General features: G+C 29.3%; 4 protein-coding genes and 2 long non-coding RNA genes across 8 annotated transcripts; 4 read left to right on the forward strand and 2 right to left on the reverse strand.

The window, feature by feature from the left end:
- Positions 1-457: 457 nt before the first annotated feature.
- On the reverse strand, positions 458-5,599 carry LOC124419567. Its single transcript, XR_006940692.1, has 2 exons — positions 4,278-5,599; positions 458-1,730 (listed from the first exon to the last, which is right to left on the reverse strand). It is a non-coding gene; the product is annotated as an uncharacterized LOC124419567 (long non-coding RNA).
- LOC124419569 lies at positions 1,618-2,273 on the forward strand. The gene is made up of 3 exons (XR_006940693.1): positions 1,618-1,748; positions 1,928-2,014; positions 2,079-2,273. It is a non-coding gene; the product is annotated as an uncharacterized LOC124419569 (long non-coding RNA).
- A 2,781-nt stretch (positions 5,600-8,380) lies between the features above and the next one.
- On the forward strand, positions 8,381-13,318 carry LOC111681589 (ATP synthase lipid-binding protein, mitochondrial). 3 transcript variants are annotated; one of them, XM_023443438.2, is made up of 4 exons: positions 8,381-8,452; positions 9,260-9,372; positions 11,393-11,597; positions 12,186-13,318. In XM_023443438.2, the coding sequence occupies exons 2-4, from the start codon at positions 9,325-9,327 to the stop codon at positions 12,347-12,349; spliced, it is 417 nt and encodes a 138-aa protein (XP_023299206.1). In that variant the 5' UTR covers positions 8,381-8,452; positions 9,260-9,324; the 3' UTR covers positions 12,350-13,318. The 3 variants fall into 3 exon arrangements, with proteins under 3 accessions (XP_023299206.1, XP_023299205.1, XP_023299207.1); XM_023443437.2 differs by lacking the exon at positions 8,381-8,452 and adding an exon at positions 8,807-8,946; XM_023443439.2 differs by lacking the exon at positions 8,381-8,452 and adding an exon at positions 8,963-9,013.
- Positions 13,319-14,472: 1,154 nt separating this feature from the next.
- LOC111681572 (G patch domain-containing protein 4) lies at positions 14,473-15,709 on the forward strand. The gene has a single exon (XM_023443419.2). The coding sequence runs from the start codon at positions 14,692-14,694 to the stop codon at positions 15,685-15,687; it is 996 nt and encodes a 331-aa protein (XP_023299187.2). The 5' UTR covers positions 14,473-14,691; the 3' UTR covers positions 15,688-15,709.
- Positions 15,710-16,763: 1,054 nt separating this feature from the next.
- On the reverse strand, positions 16,764-17,918 carry LOC111681569 (probable rRNA-processing protein EBP2 homolog). Its single transcript, XM_023443416.2, has 3 exons — positions 17,769-17,918; positions 17,625-17,708; positions 16,764-17,565 (listed from the first exon to the last, which is right to left on the reverse strand). The coding sequence occupies exons 1-3, from the start codon at positions 17,832-17,834 to the stop codon at positions 16,795-16,797; spliced, it is 921 nt and encodes a 306-aa protein (XP_023299184.2). The 5' UTR covers positions 17,835-17,918; the 3' UTR covers positions 16,764-16,794.
- Positions 17,919-18,435: 517 nt separating this feature from the next.
- Positions 18,436-23,617, forward strand: LOC111681564 (protein zwilch). The gene is made up of 6 exons (XM_023443409.2): positions 18,436-18,680; positions 18,743-19,461; positions 21,875-22,041; positions 22,180-22,253; positions 22,496-22,692; positions 22,766-23,617. The coding sequence occupies exons 1-6, from the start codon at positions 18,531-18,533 to the stop codon at positions 23,367-23,369; spliced, it is 1,911 nt and encodes a 636-aa protein (XP_023299177.2). The 5' UTR covers positions 18,436-18,530; the 3' UTR covers positions 23,370-23,617.
- Positions 23,618-24,756: the final 1,139 nt, after the last annotated feature.

Consider the following 24,756-nt stretch of genomic DNA (forward strand, 5'->3'; position numbering starts at 1 on the left):
CTACTCTCTCCTCCATTTAATATACAAACAAACAAACAAATCTAAAAAGCTTACGTTGGACATTGTACGGGTTTCATGGATGCCAGGCCGGGTATTACTTGATTTATTTTTTATTTATTTATTTATTTATTTATTTATTTATTTATATGTAGGTATATTGTTGTTTTCGTTATAGTTAAATAAAATAATCCAATGACATCAAAATCATGTACATATGTATGTATGTATATAACGACATACTGTATATAATTACATATATACATATGCTTGTAAATAGATACAAATACAATTTATTTAATTAACGTATCACGCGACAGTACCGCACCACATAAAATATTCTTAAAGTTTAAGATACTTTTGATAAAACACTTTAAAACAATGCAATTTTGGTTAATAAAACTGGAGTTTAAGAAAATTAGTTCGAAAAACTATTAATATTTTTTTGCAAACACACACACACACACACACACATTTATATTCTAAAACAACATAGATACATCAATACATAAATGTACATACATATTGATATTTCAACTTACCAATATGTGTGTCCTCAATGTGTTGGATTAAATCACCCAAACTTGGAAATGTGATTCCGCAGCCATTAAATTTACAAATGTTGAGCAAAAAGACGGCCATGTCCCTTCTAAAGCAGACTGCGGAATCGCCGACAATTGCTGCGTTATTTGCTCTTCGACCGCACAAAAAACAAAACTTATGTCCGACGTTTGGTCGCTCGGTCGGTCGATTTGCTCCTCGTTAGCTGTTTGTTCTATTGCGAGTTGGTTTTGATGGTTGACTGTAGTTGTTTCTTTTTGCCTGTTCTATGCGATTCTGTTATTAACTTGACTTGTTATTCTTCTCTTTCACACTCTCTCTCTGGAACGTTTACCAAGTGGTGAATTACGTTGTACGTGTGTATTGGTGTTGGTTTGTTGACGTTGTATTTATTACAATATTGATGTCTCTTTTTAACGCTAGGCGTTTGTTACTTGAATTTCAGCTTTTGTTGTAGTTTTTAAATACTGTTGGTTACGTTGCTAATTCTAATTTGGCTTTTATACTTCGCTCTATGTTTTTTGATTTCTGCTTTGTTTTACCTTCTTTTTTGCTATCGCCGCAACTTATACGAACACATCCAGACGGCCAGGCAGTATGTTTTTTATATTTCTACCTTTCTTTTGACCGCTTCATGTAAACAACCAGATACACTGTTTTTAAGGTGTTTATGTCCAACTCTCACTTGATATTTCTCTTAAAAATGCAGCTCTCTCTCATTTGTATCTATGAATATGTGAGAGTGTATTGTTTATTACACCTGAAAGAACGGTTGTGGTGAATTTTAAAATGCAACTTCTTCAACTTCATATGTTCAAGTTTTTTTTATTTTAATTGTTTTGTTGTTGTTCTTTGCCTGCTTGGCTGCTTATTTTCTATTGCTGTTGTGGAGCATTATGATTAAGACTTCGATGATGATAATGATGTTTTATGATTATGTTTGAAATTGTGGTTTCCTAACTTTTGGTTTGCGCCATCATTGTTGCTTTGCCAATTTTTGTGCTTCTCTTTAAGTTTATTTTGTTTATAAGGTGTATTATTGGTACTACGGTCGAATTGTTGGATTTTTGTTTTTATTTGTTGCAAATCCAATTCCACGTTGCTGATTTTGCAATTAATATTTTACCGGTGGGTTTTAGTTAGTACATAAATTGAATGTTGTCAAATTAAATCTGCAAGAAAGATAATAGGTAGGTATTTAAAAGAATTTTATATAAACAATGATTTTAACAAATTATTTACAAACATATGTATTTATTACCTAAAAATGCAAATCTTACCCCGACTGACAAACTATCAATAATAACTGACTATTAACGCTCAAAAAATACTTTATATTGAAATTGCTAAAGTGTTAATTTTCTTCTAGGACTAATCCTATATACCAACACCTTGTTATTAAGATTCAATCTAAAAGAAAAATACCTAATTCCTTCAACAGGCAACAACATTTTAGGTAACCCACCTGCCATTATACTAACTTTCATAACATAATTATCCTATTTGTTTTATTGTTGTAGGTATCTGGATTTTCAACAAAATTAGGCAAAAAATTTCATACTACAGTAAAACCTGTTTATAACGAACTCCTTAGGACCATTCAAATTTGTTATAAGCGATGTTCCTAATAAGACGCGTTTTGTTGTTCAAAAATAAAGTGATAATTTACGAAATTAAAAAAATATATGAATTACATATGTATGTACACTGAAAATAATCCATACTCAACTTTAAGAAAAAAATTTTCGTAACTTCTATTTTCGTAATACAAAAATTTACAAAAATTTCGTGTATAATACGAAATATTATTTAATAAAACCCTTTTCTATTTTTACGAATGTACGAAAACCTTTCGTAATATTTTTATCTTAAATTTTAGCGAAATTAAACATATTGATATTAATTATATTATGTTGATACTTTACGTGTAAAATTTCTTAGAAATGTTTATATTTTATTCATCTTTGTAATTTTTTTTTGTAAACAAATCAATGGAATTTACACGTAGTTCATGAAACAAAAGTTTCTATGTCTGGATATTTGAAGTTTCCTTCAAAAGAGAATTAAGAAAAAGTTTCTCAAAAAAATTGTGGACCAGGTCTAAGAATTGCGACTTCAAACATTATGGTACAAGTAAGTTTAATTTTACTTTTGTTTTTATCCTTGTCCCGTCATTTCGTTTGTATTATGGATAGAAGAATCGAATTACATATTAAATATGTATGTATGCATACATACATATCTACCTATTTGTTTTATATGTATAAGTCTAAGTCCGTTAAGAGAACACCTGTCTTGTAGGCCTTATTCCACCGAAGTAATCCTCGGGAACCATTTGAATCTAGCCCCATACAAATGACTTAAATAGCGAACTAATAATTTCAATATAAATTTTTAGGAGAAAATTGGTGGTGTCATATCGTATATTCTTCAAATACTAAAATTCATATAGGTATCTGAGTATAAAAACATACACATAGGAATTTTCTGACAAGTTCTAAATTATGTAGTTGTAAACTTAAAACTGGAATATATTGCATAAGAAACAGAAAATAATGTTATCCTACTAAACAAGAAAACGAGTTAAATATTATAATCCAATTAAAAGTCGAGATGCCGTTTATAACTACGCAGACTACCCAGAACCGTAATTGGTAATCCGAAATAAGAATCCATCTAATATGTCAATGATTCACAGAGATCGTATTGATTTATTTATATGAGTGTGAAATAATCTATTTTCCCTTTTAATCACATTATCAAATATTGGAGACTGTTCAGAACGGATTAATATTAACCGATTAGATTCAAATGTTCGACGTTGCATAAAATTTGATCATATAAAATCATAATAAAAAAAGTATGAAAGTATAGTCGGGCATGGCCGACCATATAATACCCATAATAAAAAACCATATAATAAAAACTAAAATATCTAAATGAGGCTTTATATAGGTCTATTATGGGCTGATCCTCGGTAAATTTGGGAAAGGATATATTTTGAAATAACAGTTACTTTTGTTGAGTTTCATTGTGATACAAATGGTTACAAGTCAATTTTACATGTTTAAGACATTTTTTGAAGGGGGGTTTGTATGGGGGCTAGGGTCAAACAAGGGCCAATCCTTACGAAAATCTGCAGTGTTAGTTGTACTTATATAGAACTTATTTGTGCCAATTTTCAGAGAGATAATAAAATATTTGACGTAATTATGGCATAAAAAGTTCAAATCGGGAGGTACGGTTGTATGGGGGCTTGGTGAAATAATGGACCGATTTCAACCATTTTCAATAGGCTTCGTCCCTGTGCCAAAAAACATGCTTGGTCCAAATTTCATCAAATTATCTTGAAAATTGCGGCCTGTACCTTGCGCACAAGTTTTACATGGACAGCCAGCCAGCCGGACAGACGGACGGACGGACGGACATGTCTTGATCGACTCAAAAAATGATTCTGAATCGATCGGTATACTTTAAGGTGGTTATTGGACCAATATTTTTGGGTGTTACAAACTTCAGCACAAACGCATAATACCCTCCCCACTATAGTGATGTAGGGTATAATTAGGGTACTTTTAGAAAGATGCAGTTCATTCATAGGTATTTAAAATTAAAAATTTTTACAAAATATACCTACATATGTATGAATGTACCTAGGACCAATGTGGACAATGAATTTTGCTATCTAAATAAATGCCGTAAATTAAACCTTAACTTACCTTATTATCCCCAATTTATATTATTCGAATATTTTAAAATGTGTTGTATAAAAAATCCTATAAAATTGCGTTGTATTGTTTAAATATTTACACTTTTGACATTATAAAGCGGGGCTTCATGGACTTCTTTTGTTTTTAATTATTTTTTTTTTTAATTTTTTTGAATAACTTGCACTACACAGACTTTTTATTTTATTTTTCTATTTGTGTGAATCAAAACAAACATTCACGCACACACACACTCAGATGCATGTTTAACTTATGCAGATTCATAATAAATATATACATACATATATACATATGTACATATGTAGAGTATCTATATAATTGTATCTAAATAAGTATGAATGTATTTAGATACAGGGAGAAGTAAATACGCTTCTTAAAACACTGGACGGATATTTATTATGTTTATTTTGTGTTGTTGCTGTATATGAATAAGTAAGTAGATTAATACTCTGCTAGATACATTCAAATGCTAGTTATACGTAGCATTAGATAGTTCTGTATAAATTTATTTAGCAGTTGCTAAGGTGGTGTGGTAAAATAATAAATGTTAGTTTTGTTGTAATAGTGGTGAATTTATTTTGTTTGTAAAAACATTTCCACATACACACACTAACACACCCTTCTTTAAATTTACTGTTTTCTATTTTTGTTGTTTATATTATTGTTTCTTCGTGACAAACCGAATACATAATATAAACTCTCTCGCTCTCTTCTATTTTCTTGCTATTTCTGTTGTTTTTATTCATTAACGCACACATACACACCATACACAAAATACACACATCTACTGACGCTGTTATGCAATTTTTTATTTGGGGGGCTGCTATATATGATGCGATGTACTTTAGTCAAAGGAAACACATATTTCAATTTTTTAATTTATGATCTTTTCGCAGTTAAATTCTTTAAAGTTTTGCACAATTGTTAGTATTTAAAACGACATTTTGCTTAGTATTTATATTTGCAGAAATTTGAGGGCGTTTTAAATGATTTTTTTCTAAATTAGAACATGTTCGAACCGTGCGTTGCTAAGACGAAGACACCTCGCGACGCGACCTCTTTTGCTGACGCTGCGATTCGAATGCGCAATGAAAAACAAATCCAACGAATTCAAGGCGAAAACACAAACTATTTGGTGGTGAATATATCTATAAAAATCACGACTGACGGACGATACATCGCAATTGCTGAGAGAAAGTAAACAAATTACATATGTATGTAGTATGGATTGTTGTTTCTATACTTTGTAAAATTAAAAATCGATAACCTCTACTATTAAATAGAAAACATCTAAATATTGGGAATTTTATTTTATGTTGTTATATTATTAAATGTTGTCTAAAACAAAAAAATAATATTAATGTTACCTTAATTAAAGGTGCTTATTTAACATCAGGTGTGGTGAGTCACAAATGTTTGCAGGGTTGCCAATCAATTTTGTTATAGAATAGCAAGAAGAAATAAATTGGGGTAATTATTTTTAATTATTTTTCGTTTTTCAGTTTTTTTCTCTGAAGGTACATATCTATATATAAAAAAATGAATGTGTGTTTGTATATTAAAGGTTTATAGACTTCTAATCGGCGGGGACCAATTTTCTTTAAATTTTCACAGTGTATTCCTGTATGACGGGAAGAGTTTATAGGCTACTTTTTACTTTGAAATTTCAAGTGGTCGAGAAGCCCACTGGAGTACTAATATTTTGTATGGACAATTTTGATATCCATTAGAATATTTGTGGACAAAATAGGCGGAATGGCTTTAGTGGGCGTGGCATATTCCGATCCCCCCAAATTATAAAAAAATAAGAATGAGAATATCTGTGAAAATATAACAGTTAGAGTCCTCAAATATTGCCGGAGACACTTTAATGTCAATATGATTATTTAGAACAAAAAGACGGCGGACTTGCATCAGGTTGCGTCTCACCTTCCATATAATTTAATTATAAAAATTCGTTTATATTGGGAACTATTAGAGTTAGATTCTTCAAATTTTGCACGAAGAACTTTAACATCCGTGTAAACATTTTGGGTAACAAATTGGCGGACTAACTATTGGAGAATTAGGGGAAAAGGGCAGACATTCACGGAGGGCTTGCAACCCTCATATGAATTAATTATAAATTAGAAACTATTAGAGCTAGAATCTTAAAATTTTACATGAAAAATTTGTGAATATTAAGAGACAAATTGGCGGACTTTCAATGTGCGGATTGGCGTCTTCCATATCTGGAAAGCTATTAAATCTTAATTAACGTTTGAAAAAATCGGTGAAATTTGGAAAATTACATCTACAATATGGGCGGTATCGACGTTTTTGGCATTGTGGAAAAATTAAAAAATAATTTTATTAAGACCTGATTCACACTGGGAAACTTTTGCTGAGAAACTTTTGATTTTGTGTGTGTGTGAGAAAGACATGGTTGATATTTATTTTTCTTTCTCTCACACACAGTAAATAATTGGAATTGAACCTTCGATTGGGGTAGCGGAGCACACCGGGTATTAGCTAGTTTATAATATATTTACATATTTAAAAATTAAATAATTTTTGTAGGATTTTTAATCGAGTACAAAAACACAAAATATTTTAAATATATTTCTAATTAAATAAAAATCAGTTAACTTAATTAAAATTAAAAAAAATAACACATTATAAGTTATATTTTTATTACACATTTCGCAATTTACCTACAATTTATTATTAAGGCGGCAAGGCGTTTAACGCTTTTCAAACTTTTAGCGCCTTATAAACTGCAAGTTACACACAACGCGTCATTTTAATCATAATTTAACTTTTTTTAAACTTAATTTTTTTAAACTTTTAAGAACCAAAATTTTTAATTTTTGTTTCTCTTTCATTAAAATTTATTTCATATTAGTATATTTTTATTCTACTTAAACAAAATACAACCCTGATCGGCTGCCGACGCGCAAAAGTTGCTGAACTTTTCGCGGCAAACTACAGTGTGTAACTTGTTAAATATTAAAAAAAAACAATATTTTAACTTTTTGACAGAAGCCTATAGCGCTTGCCGCTTACAACGCGTGTTGTGTTCTTTAACATTTAATTTTAGAAAATAACGGAATAATATGTTTTGTATATTTTTTAACGTTTATTTGCAAAATTGATTTTTTGACGTTTTTCTTACCAGAAATTGACAAAAATCGAAGTTGAGACTTTTGGTTTTTCCGATAACAATCGCTTTTTCGATTTTTTAAAGTCTATATATTATATTTTAAATTATAACAGTAATTTTGAATTTTTATTTGTCATTTTAAAGAAAGTTAACTTTTTTGCATATTATTTTGTCAAAAGTTCCATTATTCGTTGTAAAATAATCAAATAATCAGACATTAAAAAAATATGTCCATAACCATACAAAAAAAAATCAACAAAATTTGAGTCGACTTCTTTGAGCGAAATAATAATAAAAAAATACAAGTTTGAATAACAAATCCGTAAAGATTTTGTAATATTTCGATTTATATAAGATTTAGTTGAAGTCATTATTTTTATCATGAAAATTTCACAAAGATTTACATGTTTTAATTACATGTATTATTGCATTTAATTTCCTTCGAAATAAACTAATTATTAAAATACATAATAATAAAAACTAAAAATTCATTTGAAACAATCAATTATTTTATCCGAAGATTCTTTGAAGATTATGTAACAAATTCAATGTAACTTGGTGGTAAATTAAGATAAATACAACTCTGTCGATACTGTTACCTAAGCAAAATGGCACATGATTGGAAGTTTACTTCCAACCATGGGAATATATGAAGAAAATAAACGTGTTAACATCATTGCCAGACTAAATTAATATTTGACAAACTGTTTCTTTTCATAAAAACAACAAATTTAGTTTAGTTAACCAAATTAAGTTATAAAGCAAACATTTCTGGCAATTGAATTTACTACATTTTTATATATATATTGAACAAAAAAACAATAAATATTTATATTTATAAGACAAAATGCAACTCAGCTTTTATCACTGAACATACTCCGTATTTGACAGCTACCGGAAAATTACTGTCAAAATTCCAGTTCACCACGGTGTGAAAATTCCAATGCAGACATTAATATTAGCTTGTCCGACGTAATATTTCTACTCATTTCATTTTGGCCACTGTTGTCAGGGTTCGTTCGAAGTGAGTACACGCAAGAATTAAGTTACCGCATTAAGTAGAAAGAAATAGAGATTATATTTGTTATATATATGTAATCACATTGGTGGTGTTAAATAATCATTGTGTCAAAGTAAAACGTGAACAGTTAAAAGTGTTTTCAAAGATTTTCATTTGATTATTGTAATAAAACAATGTAAAGTTGAATTACATTTAACAATAAAAGTGTTCAAATTTAAATTAGTAAAAAGAATAAAAATTTCTTAAATAACTCGCAATTTGCTGAGAAAATTCCAACGAGACAGTGGTGTGGTAGATATATAAGAATGAAAAAAGAAACGAGGTGAAGACGGCCATCTTGTTCGGCAGTGGTAGATTTGCTGAAAAGAGATAGCAATACACTTCCAATAACTACCGAACACTACTTTGCCAATTTACAGACACGACATTTAGTAGTTGTCAGTTGGAATCAAGTTCAGCGGCTTTCAGCAGCTTCACTAGTAATTGGGTTAAAAAAAGTTAGAATTTTAGAAATAAAAAGTGCTTTAAGTTAATAAAAAGTGTTAAATAATTCTTATAATAATAGTAATAAGCAAATAATTTTAAAATATTTTATGGCAATATTTCGAATTATTGAATGATTAGTATACTAAATAGGCCTAACAGGGGTTACGTAATTCAACACTGCAAATGGCAAACAACTGAAAAAAGTTGCAAATACTTTGACAGTTTCTTTTAATGAGGGCTTTATTACTTAAGTTATTTAACAATTATAATAATATTTCTTTACTTTTGCAAATAAAGCTAATTTCAATTTTCTTTTTATTACAGAGTCTACGTGCGCTAGCTTCAATTCTTTGTTGATCTTCAAAGCATCTTAAAAAAAACAAATCAAAATGTTCGTATCAACAGTCTCCCGTATTGCCCCCGTTGCCAGGTCCGCTGTAAGTATTAATTTTTATTTTATTGAATAAAACTGCATTTTATGCATTACATAAGTTTCCATAGAATCGATTTTTTCTATACATCATTATGTAGTAGTGTTTTTTTTCTTATACTCTTCGTTTACGCGTATTCTCTCTTCGTGTGTAGTATATTTCCCACGTTGAGGTGAATTTCCAATGACCGCGCTCTTTTAAGAAAAAGTTGTATTTGTCAAAATGTAGAAAAAATCCAAAAAACGTTACATAAGTTAAATTTGAGGTTAGGTTAAGGAAAAAAAATATGAAAACAATGTAGCCTCCTTTAAGGAAATGTATTTTGCAATATTTTATAATAATTTTGTTTCAAATATAACATGATGAATGAAATATTTGTTTATAATGTTAACCGTGTTGAACTTTATTTTACATTTAATAGTTCCGCGTGACATATTTTTTGCCGGCCACAAATATGATTGAAATGTTATTTTTGTTTTATTCTATAACATTTTTATTATTTATTAATTATTTGTGTATAAAATTCTCAGATGTTCATTGTAAAAAGTTAACAGCTATGAATTTATATAATTAGTGATCAAATTATAAAAAATAGTTTATTTCTTATATTGTCCTTGTTATTTTTAAATACAAATTTAAAAAGAAAACAAATAATTCTTTAAAAAGTTTAAATTTAATGAAATTTTTTGTACTTTTACTTTGTAAACAGTTGTTTTTTATTTTGATAAGGTGTTTTTTTGCCAAAATTTATTGCATAACTCCCCTTTTTCGTCTCGTGAAATTGTAGTTTACATATTCTATTGAGCATGTTTTTTTACTTCTTGTTCTTCTAATTAAGGTTAAATAATTTCTTTTTATCTAATGATTAAATAATCAACAAAAATTGTTATCAAAATTTATGTAAATGCTTACAATTTAAGTGAGCTGAAATTAATAAAATTTTTAAAACATTTTTCGAATTTAACACTTGATAAAAAAAATTAGAAATTAAAAAAAAAAAACATTTCTAAAAAATAAATACCTACCCCCTGATTCATAAACAGCACTTTATTTTATAAAAGGTTTATAAAACAAAATTTTCATACGAAATTTGATTTATAAGTCGTTTATAAAATAAAAATTTGTTTATGAATATGGGGGCTATTTTATAAATTGTTTGCACTTCCGAATAAAAATTTTGAATCTATAGATGTTTTTTTAATTCTTTCAATTGGGTAAATTTTAACATTGTTCATATCCACGCTTAAAGCGAGATTGTGGAATTTATTATAGTTTTTGTTTCTTATACCCTACACCACTATAGTGGGGAGGGTATTATACGTTTGTGCTAATGTTTGTAACATACAAAAATATTGGTCCAATACCCACCTTTAAGTATACCGTTCGATTCAGAATCATTTTTTGAGTCGATGAAATTTGGACCAAGCATTTTTTGTTGGCACAGGGACGAAGCCTATTGAAAGTGGTTGAAATCGTTCCATTATTTCACCTAGCCCCCCATACAACTGTACCTCCCGATTTGAACTTTTTATGCCATAATTACGTCCAATATTCTATTATCTCTCTAAAAATTGGCACAAATAAGTTTAATATAAGTATAAATGACACTGCAGATTTTCGTAAGGATCGGCCCTTATTTGACCCTAGCGTCAACGTCTAAAATTGACTTGTAACCATTTGTATCGCAATGAAACTCAACAAAACTAACTGTTATTTAAAAATATATCCTTTTCCCAAATTTACCGAGGATCGGCCCATATTTGATCTATATAAAGCCTCATTTAGAAATTTTAGTTTTTTATCAATTAATTGCTTAAATATTTTGGAATTATGCTTATATTCAACATAAAAGTTTCTTTATAAAAAATACAATTTTTTTTAAATATACTCATGGTGTAGGGTATTATATGGTCGGCCATGCCCGACTATACTTTCCTACTTGTTTATATATATATAATTCATCTATTTATTTTATGGTCCGCTATATATGTATAATATTTAAAATTGTTTTTTTTATTTTTTTCAGCTCGTTAACGGCTCCAAGGCTTACTTGAGACCATTGAGCAGCGCAGTCATTAGCCAAAGCCAAACCTTGGCCGCTCAGAACACAACCCCAGTTGCTTTACTGCCACAAATCAGGTCATTCCAGACCTCCCCTGTCACTCGTGACATTGATTCAGCTGCCAAATTCATTGGTGCTGGTGCTGCAACAGTCGGTGTAGCTGGTTCCGGTTAGTATTGGAAGCCTCCTAAAAAAATTAATATATATATTTTTTTTAATTAGAAACAAAGAATTTTTCACTTGTGATATTTTTCAATATAATGATTTTTTGAAAATGTTTACACTTTAAGTCAGTTGCAATCTAGCATCTGGGGCTTACAGACGAGTATTTGATTACTCTATATATTGCCTCGGGAAGGTCTGAGATTTGGTCAAAGTTCAGAAAAAAACATGTTGTGTTATACATGTGAACTTAAACTAATAAATTTTCTAGCAGGAAACTTGTATGATTAAAAGGCAAAGGGACAAGAAATTCTGGTTTGTTTTTGTTACAAAAATGATCCATTGAAATCTTTTGTGACCAGCAATTTTAGTGCGATGTGCTTGCTGTTTGAAAATAAGTTGCAAAACTTGTTATAGAACAGAACTCAATTCAGACTAATCTGTGACTGACTTTCTCTCTAAACTTAACAAAAAATTATTAATTTCAAAAATATTTTTTAATGAAAAATTCTTTTTTGTATTTAACAATCTCGCTAATATATATTTTTTCTTTGTCATTTCATCTCTTCTTATCTTTAAACTTCCAATACAACAGGTGCCGGTATCGGAACAGTATTCGGTTCCCTCATCATCGGTTATGCCAGAAACCCATCATTGAAACAACAATTGTTCTCCTACGCTATCTTGGGTTTTGCCCTTTCTGAAGCTATGGGTCTTTTCTGTCTTATGATGGCTTTCTTGCTCCTCTTCGCTTTCTAAAGTGTGTATTTAAGTCCTTAAGAAGACGTTAAATCTTATAATAATAACAACAAAATTAATTGATAACATCTGTACTACAACAACAACCACAGCTCCATTATCTTTATTGTTTTTAAAAAACATCCAAGAGTAATAAAAAAGAAAAAGCAACACTTTTTATTTAAGTTTAAAACGGAAATAAAACAAAATCTATGATAAAAAATTAGAAAAAACCGAAAATTTTTGAAGATTTATAATTGGTTTAAAAATTTTTATTTAAAATGTTTATTGCAAATGAAAACTAAATGCCACAATATTGCTAGAGATTGAGCAGAAAAAAGACTGCTACATATACATATAAAAACGACAGAAGTTCAATAATATATTGTAGATTAGGAACGAATTCCACCGCCGCAAGTTTGCATTTTTTGTTTCTTTTTTGAGTGTGTGTGTGTAAAAATTCGAATTCATTACATTTAGATGCCTTTCTGTTGTCTGGAATCAAAAACTTGTATAAGTTTACTATATTAGATCAAGTCTCAAGTGTATGTTTTTGAATTGGTCTTTTTTTCTCTCAATTTTAAAGTTAAATTTTTGTTCCCTTTTATTTACAATTTTAAATAAATTTCATATAAGAATGGTATTTTATCATTAGCACACAATATTTGTTTAATTATGTACGTAGTAGAGTAATGCCACTGCTGAAATTGTCGCGCTCTCATTGTCTATAACATTCATAGGTTTTGCGGTGGAACATGCTCCTCTATAACACATTAGTTGTCATTGATGTCTGATTTTGTAGTTTTACCACTACTTTTGTTTGTTTTTTTTAATGATCTTAACAATTTATTTGAACTGTTCACTGAAACTCTAGTCGAATGTAATAACGATGTATTCTATAATTCACATTTGTAATCACTCACAAACTAATATATTTATTTGCTGTACAACTAGTGTTTAAATAAATAAAAAGGCAATAAGTCAGATAAATGAACACTCTTTTAATAATAATTTGGAACATTTCTACGCTCAGTTAATGCATTTAAAATTTAAAACTTTTGAATTGACTGATTGGCCGAAAGTCCGTTATGAAGTGACCTCTAATGCCAAAGGAATGAAATATATTGGCCCCTATTCTGCATTTCAATTAGGGTTCTATACTTGAAACGAAAAGTCGACTTTTTGCATTTTATGAAAAGTTGACATTTCGACTTTTTGCATTTTATGAAAAGTCGACTTTCGACTTTTTTCATTTAGTTAAAAGTCGATTTTTCGACTTTTATAAATAGTCGACTTTTTCCGACTTTTCGACTTTTTTAAACTTTTTCCGACTTTTCAATTATTATTATTTATTATTATTAATAAAAAAATTTTATTTATATTTTTTCTATTTGTTGCAATTTTTTGAGTTTTTTCGACTTCTTTCTATTTTTGACTTTTTCCGACTTTTCGACTATTTTAGACTTTTTCCGACTATTTTCGACTTTTTCCGAATTTTTCGACTTTCGACTTTTTCCGAATTTTTCGACTTCTTTCGACTTTTTCCGAATTTTTCGACTTCTTTCGACTTTTTCCGACTTTTCGACTTATATTTACAATGTCGACTTTTTGACTTTTTTCATAGACGATAGTCGAGTTATCGACTTTTTTGGAACAAAATAGTCGACTTCGACTTTTCGAATTTTTTCGACAAAAAGTCGATTCGAAAGTCGATTTATAGAACCCTAATTTCAATTTGAGTAGAAATTTTCTCCATTTGGCAACTTTAGTATTCTGCATTTCGATTAGGGTTCTATAAATCGACTTTCGAATAATCGAACAACCGACTTTTTGTCGAAAAAAGTCGAAGTCGACTATTTTGTTCCAAAAAAGTCGATAACTCAAAAAGTCGACTTTGTAAATAAAAGTCGAAAAGGCGGAAAAAGTCGAAAAGTCGACTATTTATAAAATATTGAAAGTCGAAAAATCAATCGACTTTTAATTAAATGAAAAATGTCGAAAAATCGACTTTTAACTAAATGCAAAAAGTCGAAAAGTCGACTTTTCACAAAATGCAAAAAGTCGAAAAGTAGACTTTTCATAAAATGCAAAAAGTTGAACCCTAATTTCGATTCGACTCTCCGCCACATAAACTGCAAATTACAAAAACGCAATAACGAACAAAAAATATATATCAGCAGATTTTAAAATACCACCTTATGTACACCACCTTTTATAAACTCACCTTGCACACCATCAAATGTGAATGCGCCTTTACTACCACCTTGTATGAACTCGCCCTGCAACCATTTGTTTTGTTTTTCTTCTATTCCACGTTTTTTTTATTTTTGTAAGGAATTTATTAAAAAACATTAATAAAATCAATGGATTTTGCTCGTAAAATCCTATTAAATTATGGCTGGAAAGATGGTGATGGTTTGGGAAAAAACAAAGATGGCATTGCTAAACCCTTAAGGGCCACATTAAAATTTGATAATGCTGGTTTTGGTGCTGATCAGGCAGCAGCGGATTTTAATAACCACTGGTGGGAGCGGGTATTTAATGAAGCTGCTACGAATGTAAATGTTCAAAAAGAAGGAGAACAAATAAAAATGGATTTAAAAAATGATGAAGATGGCGTTGAAATTTCCACTAAAGGATACTCTATAAAAAAGCTGAAAAAATTAAAAAACAACAGAGGCGAAGGCAATGAAATGAAGTCTGGTTACGACAACTTCCTGCAGGCAGCAACTTTAACTAATCTGGGTGATGAAGTTGAAAATCCTGATAAAATTGATGTTAATGATATAGAGGTCTCTAAGGTAAAAGTCTTAACGGATGAGGAATTATTTAAAGCATGTGGAGGTAGAACTGCTCACAAAGGAGCTAGACATGGTTTAAAACTAAGTGGTAAACTATCACGAATTGAACAACAGGAAGCTGAATTGTTGGCTAAGATGATGGCAAAGCGTAATGGAACTAGTGAAGATAAGCAAGAAAATAAGCAGAAAAAAACCACAGAGGAAAAAAAGAAAAAAAATAAAACACTGGAAGAACCTGAATTAGAATATCAAGATGATGTTAACAAAAAGAAAAAGAAACGAAAACATTTTGAAGCATTAGCTTCTGAAGAAGCACAAGAATTAAACACGAAAGAATTAACTAATAAAAAGTCTAAGAAGAAGAAAAATAAAGATTCAGAATTAGAAACTAATACGATAGAACATACAGAGGTGAATGCTATGGAAGCCAGTGATGACTTAAAACCTCTAAAAAAGAAGAAAAAGAAAAATAAAGAAAAAACTTTGGAAGATAAAGTGGAACATGAAGTTGTACATAAAAAGAAAAAAAGCAAAAATAAAAATAAAGATATTGAATGAAACTTTTACTTTTAAGTCAATATTTAATAATGTTTTTTACTAATGAATTTTATTACAATCAGTATTTATTTTAAAAAGTTTCGTTTGATGTATCAAGGTAACAAGTACTTTGATCAATTTTCCTGTTTGAGAATATTGATTTTAATAAATGAAGCATGGATGCGAATAAGAGCATAAAAACCACTTTTCCCAAAACGTGGCTTTCGACATAATATTTTCTAACTAATCTCACTTCTTTTTCTGGATTAAAAATTTTAATAAACTTAAAAGCTAAATTTTAGTTTTGATTTAAAATCAGTTAAATACCTATTTAATATATTTGAAATAACTGCGGAATATTAGGAATACATTTAAAATTTATGAATTATTTGATTAGTTTACAAAAATCTATTATTTTAGATTAACTTAAGAATGTACAACAAATAATAACAGGAATAAATTAGGAAGACAATTTTTCCTATCAGTTCTAAGTTGAGAAGTTCTGGGTTATTGTAGTACTAATAACTTAAAAAAAACATACAGTAAAAATCTCTAAGAATATCCCATTACTAATATTTAAGAATATCTCCAGAGTCTGTCCAAAATTGATTGAATATAAAGATTATTTAAATTTAAACATATATGGACATAGATATGACGATCAAGCATTGATCGTGACAGAGATAGGATGGACTGAGTATGCACTTATTACATCATTGCTATAAATGCTTATTTTTTTGCCGTATAGGCTTTGTATTTTTATGAGGAATAAATCATGTCTATGGAACCGATTTACGGAATTCGAAATCGACTGAAACTGGTCGTAATATTTCAGTTTGAAATTAAGGTCAGAAATTCGTCGGTACTAAAAACCTTGTACCAAACTAACTGATTTGCGGTCAAATTTATTTGATTGCGAAAATGAATTTATGTTTATTAAATTAAATTAATGAAAATGTTTGATGTGAACTGAACACTGAAATTAAAAGTTTTAATTATGTGTAAAATTGTTGGTACGGTAAAGTATTACTTATTAATATTGTTATTTCATATAGCGTTTTCATAATTATCCTTGAAATAAAAGATAACACAAAAAGTTTAATTTTATACTAAATCTATAAACAAAATTTATTTCTTAGATTTCATTTTTAACCGTCTCGCTTTTCCTACGCGCTTATTACCCGGTGCAGCCTTGGATCCCACTCTACTTCTGGGTAATTTTGTACGTTCAAGACCAGCGGATGACGATTTGGTATTGCGTTTCGAACCACTCTTCTTGCCACCAAAGCCAAATTTCTTATTGCGTTCTTTTCTCTTGGCAGCGGATTTTTTAGTTTTAGCTTCCAAGGCTTTAGCATCTTCTAAGAAATCTAGATTCTTCAATTTACCCTTACGGAACTTTTTCAACTTATCGAGCATATCCTTCTTTTCCATTTCACGCTGAACTTTCGTTTGCTTAGCCAAAATTTTGCCCATTTTACGTTGTTCTCTAATTTGGCGTATGCGTTCAGATTTAGCTTGACCCTCTTGTTTAGCCATCAAATTGGAACGGACCTTTTGCATGTGTTCATCAGTTTTAGCCATTTCAGCGAAATAATCGTCGGGACGTTTTGTCTTAATGCCTAATTCATGTAAACGTTTAATACCCTCAATAACAGCAGCCTGAGCTTGACGATGGAATAACATTTCACGTTTGAAATCATTCAAAACAGGATCTTCCTCTGGACGAATATAATGTAATTTTGCATTTCCCTTAAACATATTGGCTCTTTTCTGTTCGTGCTTCTCTAAGGCAATAGCTAATTCAGGTGCCAATGGAGCCAAATCGTTAATCATGTCCATACGTTCCAACCAAGGTAAATCATTTTTAATTTCATCGGTTTTTGATAAAATTTTGGGCTAAAATGTTAAGAGTTTGTAATTATTTGTTTATAAAATATTTAATATCTTTTACATACGATATCATTTATTTTATCTTTTCCCTTTTGAAATTCAACATTGAGTCCAGGTTTTAAGTCTCCACGAGCAAAAGCTTCCTGCAACTGTTTAATGAAATATATGTTTACATTAAATATTTTTGGGCAATATTTTTAGTTATTTACCTCTGCCTCGGATTCATCTTCAGAATAATATTCTGAATCACTTTCTTGCATTTCAAAATCGTTCATATTTAATAAAAATTATATTAAAAACAAAATACACGTGCGACCGACTAAAAACTAAAAACACAATAATAAAAAATCTGTATGTAACAACGTTGCCACTGCTAACTTTATTTGATTTTAGATTGGCAACAATTCTGTTGATGTTGCCACCTAGTTAATTACTCTGTTTAAGGATATGTAGAAATTCTCTGCTTGGATTCATCTTCAGAATAATATTCTGAATCACTTTCTTGCATTTCAAAATCGTTCATAATTAATAAAAATTATATTAAAAACAAAATAAACGTGCGACCGCCAAAAAACTAAAAACTAACTAACTAACTTTATTTGATTTTAGATTGGCAACATTTCTTTTGATGTTGCCACCTAGTAAACTACTCTGTTTAAGGATATATAGAAATTGATGTAAAATTAGGATTGAAGAATGTTTGAATATATATTTAAATATATACTTGAAATTTTTATTTGCGTTTCTTAAATATTTATTGTATTTAATATAATTATCATGGTAATACCATTTAATTTAGGTAAGTGTGCTTTAAACTTAAAATTTGGTAACACTATATAGTAGTTTGCGCCATCTATTGAGTTTTTCGCTTTTGTTTTGATTCCATTTAAAATTACCCGCCGTACTTTTTTTGTTTTGTATATTTTTTTGTTCAGAATTTTTTTCAACTTAAAATCCAAACATTTCTTATTATGTCTTCGAATTTAGCAAATGTTTATGCAAATTTATTACGAAAATATGGAGAGAATTATATGATAACTTATGCCTTGTCGCCAACTTATTTAAACAATATTGTAGGTGCTGCTGAGAATCCTGGCAAGATCATTCTTTTTTATGTGGAGGTATGGCTTCTATTGGGTACATTTGCTTTACGATTATTTAAACAAGTCTTATTCGTTTTTAGGACCGTTCTAAGGGAAAGCCCATGAGCTTTGTATCACCTTCCAAGTTGAATATAAAAAAATCGACAAATGTTGATTTGGATTTAACTGGCAGCCCTTTAAAAGATGATTGCGAGGTGGATGCAATTGGTGATATGTCTTTGGATCTTAACTTGATCTCTAGAAATCCCTGGAAACCTGAAGAAGAATATCACAAGGGCATTTCCGTAGATAAGGCCAGAAATGTTATGACAGAAGATTTTCAAAAGGGTTCTGCAGATGCAGTTGGCTCTGTATGGTTCTTATGTTCGGCAGTAGATGTACCAAAAACTCTTTTGTTACAGTACGAATTTGGGCGTAATAAAAATATCAGAGGTATTGTCAATTACATGGGGGTTATCGAGACACACACTGTAACGAGTCAGTCTCTGTTGCAGCAACACTATGCCTTTGTTGGCAAAGAAGCTCGTATTGAAACTCAGATAGAAAATACTTATCACATAAAATCGAATATTTCTATAAAATGCTCCTGGTCAACAGCTTCAATGACACCGTCGTTAATAGATTTGAGAACTTGTGATGTAATGCTGAAGCAAACTTTTCGCTTTAGTGAATGCAGCCCTTCGACAGAGGATTTTGTTAATCAATTGCGTATACTGATGGCTATACGTGATGAAATTATTTCATATAAGCAATCGGAAAATACAGATTTAGCTAAGGAACCCAATTATTCGTGTGGCATGTAAGTAGATATATTTTTTTTTAATTTCAAAGGAATATAATATTAATCTCTTACATTTTAAATATATTTAAGTTTTTAATTCTGCTAGCAGATAGAAGTTTGATCTTAATTTAATACGAATAACCCTAAAAAATTGACTCTACTCACACTCGTGTAAAGTATACTCCTCAAAGGTCTAGAACTGATCCAAAACTAATCCAAATATACATTAGGGCATTACAATGTTAAACAATTTAACATTGTAATGTCCTAGGTGAGGATCACGTAGTCAGAGTAATTTCAATTTCTCTCTTGCCAAAATTGTAGAAGTACATGATTCGCAACATGGCTATGGGCCATGTTTATTTGCACAAAAATTAACATGTTCTATGCCCACATTGCATAGCACTAGTTAACGAATCATGTACTAATGTTTACATATGGCTTAACTAAATAGATCATGAAAACCAATATTTTTTGCAGGGAAAAAGCAATTTTACAAATATGTAAATAAAATTACTGTTATTTTAATTTAAATACTGTTACAATAACATAGACCATAATCGGTTATAAAATTTTAGTCATGAATCGTTTACATAAAATTATTTTTTAATATTAATAATATTGATTTATTTGCAAACTTAATTTAATTAAGACTAGACAAAAAAATTGGGTATTTAAAATTAACAAAATTAATTCACCCTGATTGCTCTTAATGTTTCTCTATGTATAAAACTAATTTTAATTATACCCTACACCACTATAGTAGACAGGGTATTATACGTTTGTGCTGATGTTTGTAACATACAAAAATATTGGTCCAATACCCTTAAAGTATACCGATCGATTCAGAATCATTTTTTGAGTCGATTAAGACATGTCCGTCCGTCTTTCCGGCTGGCTGGCTGTCCGTGTAAACCTTGTGCGCAAGGTACAGGCCGCAATTTTTAAGATAATTTGATAAAATTTAGACCAAGCATGTTTTTTTTTGCACAGGGACGAAGCCTATTGAATTGTTGAAATCGGTCCATTATTTCACCTAGCCCCCATACAACCGTACCTCGCGATTTGAACTTTTTATGACATAATTACGTCAAATATTCTATTATCTCTCTAAAAATTGGCACAAATAAGTTTTACATAAGTATAAATGACACTGCAGATTTTCGTAAGGATCGGCCCTTATTTGACCCTAGCCCCCATACGAACCGCCCTTCAAAAAATGTCTTAAACGTCTAAAATTGACTTGTAACAATTTGTATCGCAATGAAACTCAACAAAACTAACTGTTATTTAAAAATATATCCTTTTCCCAAATTTAACGAGGATCGGCTCATATTTGACCTATATAAAGCCTCATTTAGAAATTTTAGTTTTTTTTATCAATAAATTGCTTAAATATTTTGGAATAATATTCAACATAAAAGTTTCTTTATAAAAAGTAAAAATTTTAAAAATATATTCATGGTGTAGGTATTATATGGTCGGCCATGTCCGACTATACTTTCCTACTTGTTTTTTTTTTAATATTGTTGAATATTATTTATTAAATTAGCTTTTATATTATTCACATTTGTAAAACGCATTCAAAATAATTTTATTTTTAAAATATTACCAATGAGTTATTTTATGTATAGAATTTAAAAAGTGTATATTATCAACAGTTTTTAAATCTAGGCGGTTTATTTTTTCTGTTAAAATATTTCCAGCTATGGCTACGATCTGATGCTATGCTGCTAGCAGGAATAGATAACACTTTTGCAGCCAGCTTTGACAATTTAGGATCAAATAGGGTCAAATAAGGGCCGATCCTTACGAAAATCTGCAGTGTCATTTATACTTATATAAAACTTATTTGTGCCAATTTTTAGAGAGATAATAGAATATTTGACGTAATTATAGCATAAAAAGTTGAAATCGGGAGGTACGGTTGTATGGGGGCTAGGTGAAATAATGGACCGATTTCAACCATTTTCAATATGCTTCGTCCCTGTGCCAAAAAACATGCTTGGTCCAAATTTCATTAAATTATCTTGAAAATGAGGCCTGTACCTTGCGCACAAGGTTTACATGGACAGCCAGCCGGGCAGACGGGCAGACGGACATGTCTCAATCGACTCAAAAAATGATTCTTAATCGATCGGTATACTTTAAGGTGTGTATTGGACTAATATTTTTGTATGTTACGAACATCAGCACAAACGTATAATACCCTCCCCACTATAGTGGTGTAGGGTATAAAGAGAATAAAAGTCGTATATTAATTATAAGGTAGTGGTATATTAATTATAAGGATGCACTAAGTTGTTGCATTTTTTACTCAAATGAAAGTTTAGGCAATTTCTTTTAAGAGCTTTGTGTTCACTTAGTGCAATGCAAAAGCATATATAAAAAAATAATATTTAAACTCAAAAACTTTTATCATTTTTTGTAGTGGTATTGATATGGTGGAATTACGTGAAAGCATTAATAAGGTTATGACTGAAATATCGGAAATTGAACCTAGTAGTGGAGAAAAACGTGATATTGAGGATGTCATACAAAATGCTAAAATAAGACGTCTTAATGATTTAACCGATAAATTGTGGGAAATTTTAAAACGTGAGTTTATTACGCCAATATATAAATTATAATATAAACATATTTTATTACTTAGTTTCAATAACTTTATACAAAATAATAATGTGTTGTTTGTTTTTAAAATGTTCTAAAATTTATTATTACTCAATTATATTTTAGAATGCTCATCTTATAAGGATTTAAAATTGGCTTATACAATACTGTTTCAATGTGCTGCCCGTTGTAATATTGTGGTAAGAGAAATATTTTGTGATTCATTTTTCTTTTCAACATAAAATTTCGGCTTTTTAACGAAATGTTTCATTCAAAAATATTGTTTTTAAAAAACTTTCCATTTCATTGAAAACTGCAAATTTCGTCGAAATATGTAATAACAAAAATTCAAATATAAATCAAATTTTAGTTAAATTAAAAAGTAAATTTTGTTAAATTAAATTATTTTTTAAATTTAAATTATTTCTTATTTTTTTTTTAGAATACTCCAACAAATAAAAATCGTTTAGCGGAAATTATAACCGAGGTGGCAAATCGTCGATTAGCCATACCTTGTCTTTCGGGTTCGGAGGCATTAGAATTATTATTGGAAATCGGTTTGGAAAAATTGTACAAAGACTATGAATATATATTTGTTGAAAGCAAAATCTGTAGTGCTAATGATTTAAAAAACAAAAGGTAAACGAAAGTGTTCCTTATAGTTCCAACATAATAAAATAATTAAATTTTTTTATGGATATCCCATTTTCAGCACTGCACATGATAACAAAGAAAATGATGCTGTTGTACCGAACGTACGTAAATCCCTACGCAATGCTGTTATGCAAGATAATACTGTCATGCGTAAAACATTGCTGCACAATGATGTCAAAAGTACTGGAAATAAAATGAAAAACGATATAATTTGTTTTAAGAATAGTAATTTTGATGAACATGAAAGTGCTAAAACTCTGGCGAAACTATTGCAAATACACTGTACTCTAGAACATTTACTTATGATTCATATACATTTGAATTTAAGTAGTGTCTTTTATGAAGTATGTGATCAATTGCTACGTAAACCACCTCGCATTGTTGATATGATCAGCGATTCATTGACCGATGAAATGGAAATACAATTACCCGATCACTATGTACGTGAAATTTTAGAAGGTAAGGATCCTCATTCACGGCGCATAATAATGAAATCAAAAAATAAATTACGTGAAGTTAAGTCAACTTTTTATTTCAATATGGAGAATATATGTCCACCCAATATATCTGAAGGTTTTAATGCCGAGGAAAAAGAATACGGTAAAGAGAATGTTTATTATAGTTGGTTATATCGTAAAATAACAACAATACAAAATCACTGAATATATTTTAACAATGTTAAGTGGTCTTGTAATCAGTTCAATTACCCATGTTTATTCTTAATGTTTTATCGCGAATTATAATGGAAGAAAGAAAACACATGCATACATGATACATAAGAAACAACAATTTGTTAACGAAGACTTACAAAAAGTTAAGTCTTGTCTTGTTTTGATTTTTTTTTAATTTCATCATTTCGTTTGTTTTACATTAAAAAAAAATATTTTAAAATAAAGAAACATAAAAAATACATTGAAAGATTTCTCATTTTAGTCTTGTTTTCAGGGGTTATAAATACATATGTACAATTTAATCTCTTTAATCTATCTGGAATTATGGAATCGAATATCTTTTCCTTTTTCTTTAGTAAATGGTAAGTATATTTGGTTTCGAATTGAAATAGTTTTATCCAATCTTGTTTTCCGATTTCAGCACAAGAAACTTATTACTTTTTTTGTTAGATATATTGTTAATCGGCAGTTTAAAAATTTCAACTTTTTTTTTAAAATTTTGTAAAAAAAATTTTAAATAGTTTGGATAATATAATGGGGATTTATGGAATATATACCTATGTGTGAATAAAACAGAAACATAATTAGGTCAATAGCTCTTATAGTTTAGCAGCGAATACGCTTCGATAAAAAATCTTAAGCTACGTTCAGACCATAGCTGTAAAATAATGATTAATAATCGTAATTAATATTAATTAGATTATGTTTATTAAATATGTAAAATTAATGATTAATTAACGATTATTTTCATTTTTTTAATTAATTGTTGATTACGATTAAAAATAATCTAAAAATAATCAGGGATTAATAAATAATTAATGATAATAAAAATAATCAAAAAAAAAAAATCAAAATTAATCAAAAAATTAGTTGATTATTTTTAAGGATTAATTTTGATTATTTTCCATTTATTTAGTATAATAAAAGCTCTAAGAAAAATTTAATTATTCTTCCGGCAATCCGCTAAAAATTACGTATTTTTGATTCGAAAAGATTGCAGTAATTTTTTTTCTAATATCTTGTACTGAGATCAAGATTTACAATCCAAATAAACTTGATAAATATATTATCTATCTATATATATAGAAGAGTAGCGTTACTGACCGACTGATTCATCATCGCACAGCCCAAACGGCTGAATCTAGAATCATGAAATTGTGATAGTAGATTTGTTTTTTGAAATTTGCACATTTACGGGTAAAAAGGGGAAAAAAAACGGGTAAAACAGGGTTTCTTAATTATGTTACATACTATTAGTGATACAAGAACAACTTTAAATGCATCTGTATCTACTCTTAAAATGAGCAGATGGGTGTCTAGTACTTTTTTGAAATTCGTACTTTTAAGGGGTAAAAATGTGTAACAAAGGTGATTTTGG

This window comes from Lucilia cuprina, chromosome 4, assembly GCF_022045245.1.
Source record: "Lucilia cuprina isolate Lc7/37 chromosome 4, ASM2204524v1, whole genome shotgun sequence".
Taxonomy (NCBI): Eukaryota; Metazoa; Arthropoda; class Insecta; order Diptera; family Calliphoridae; genus Lucilia; species Lucilia cuprina.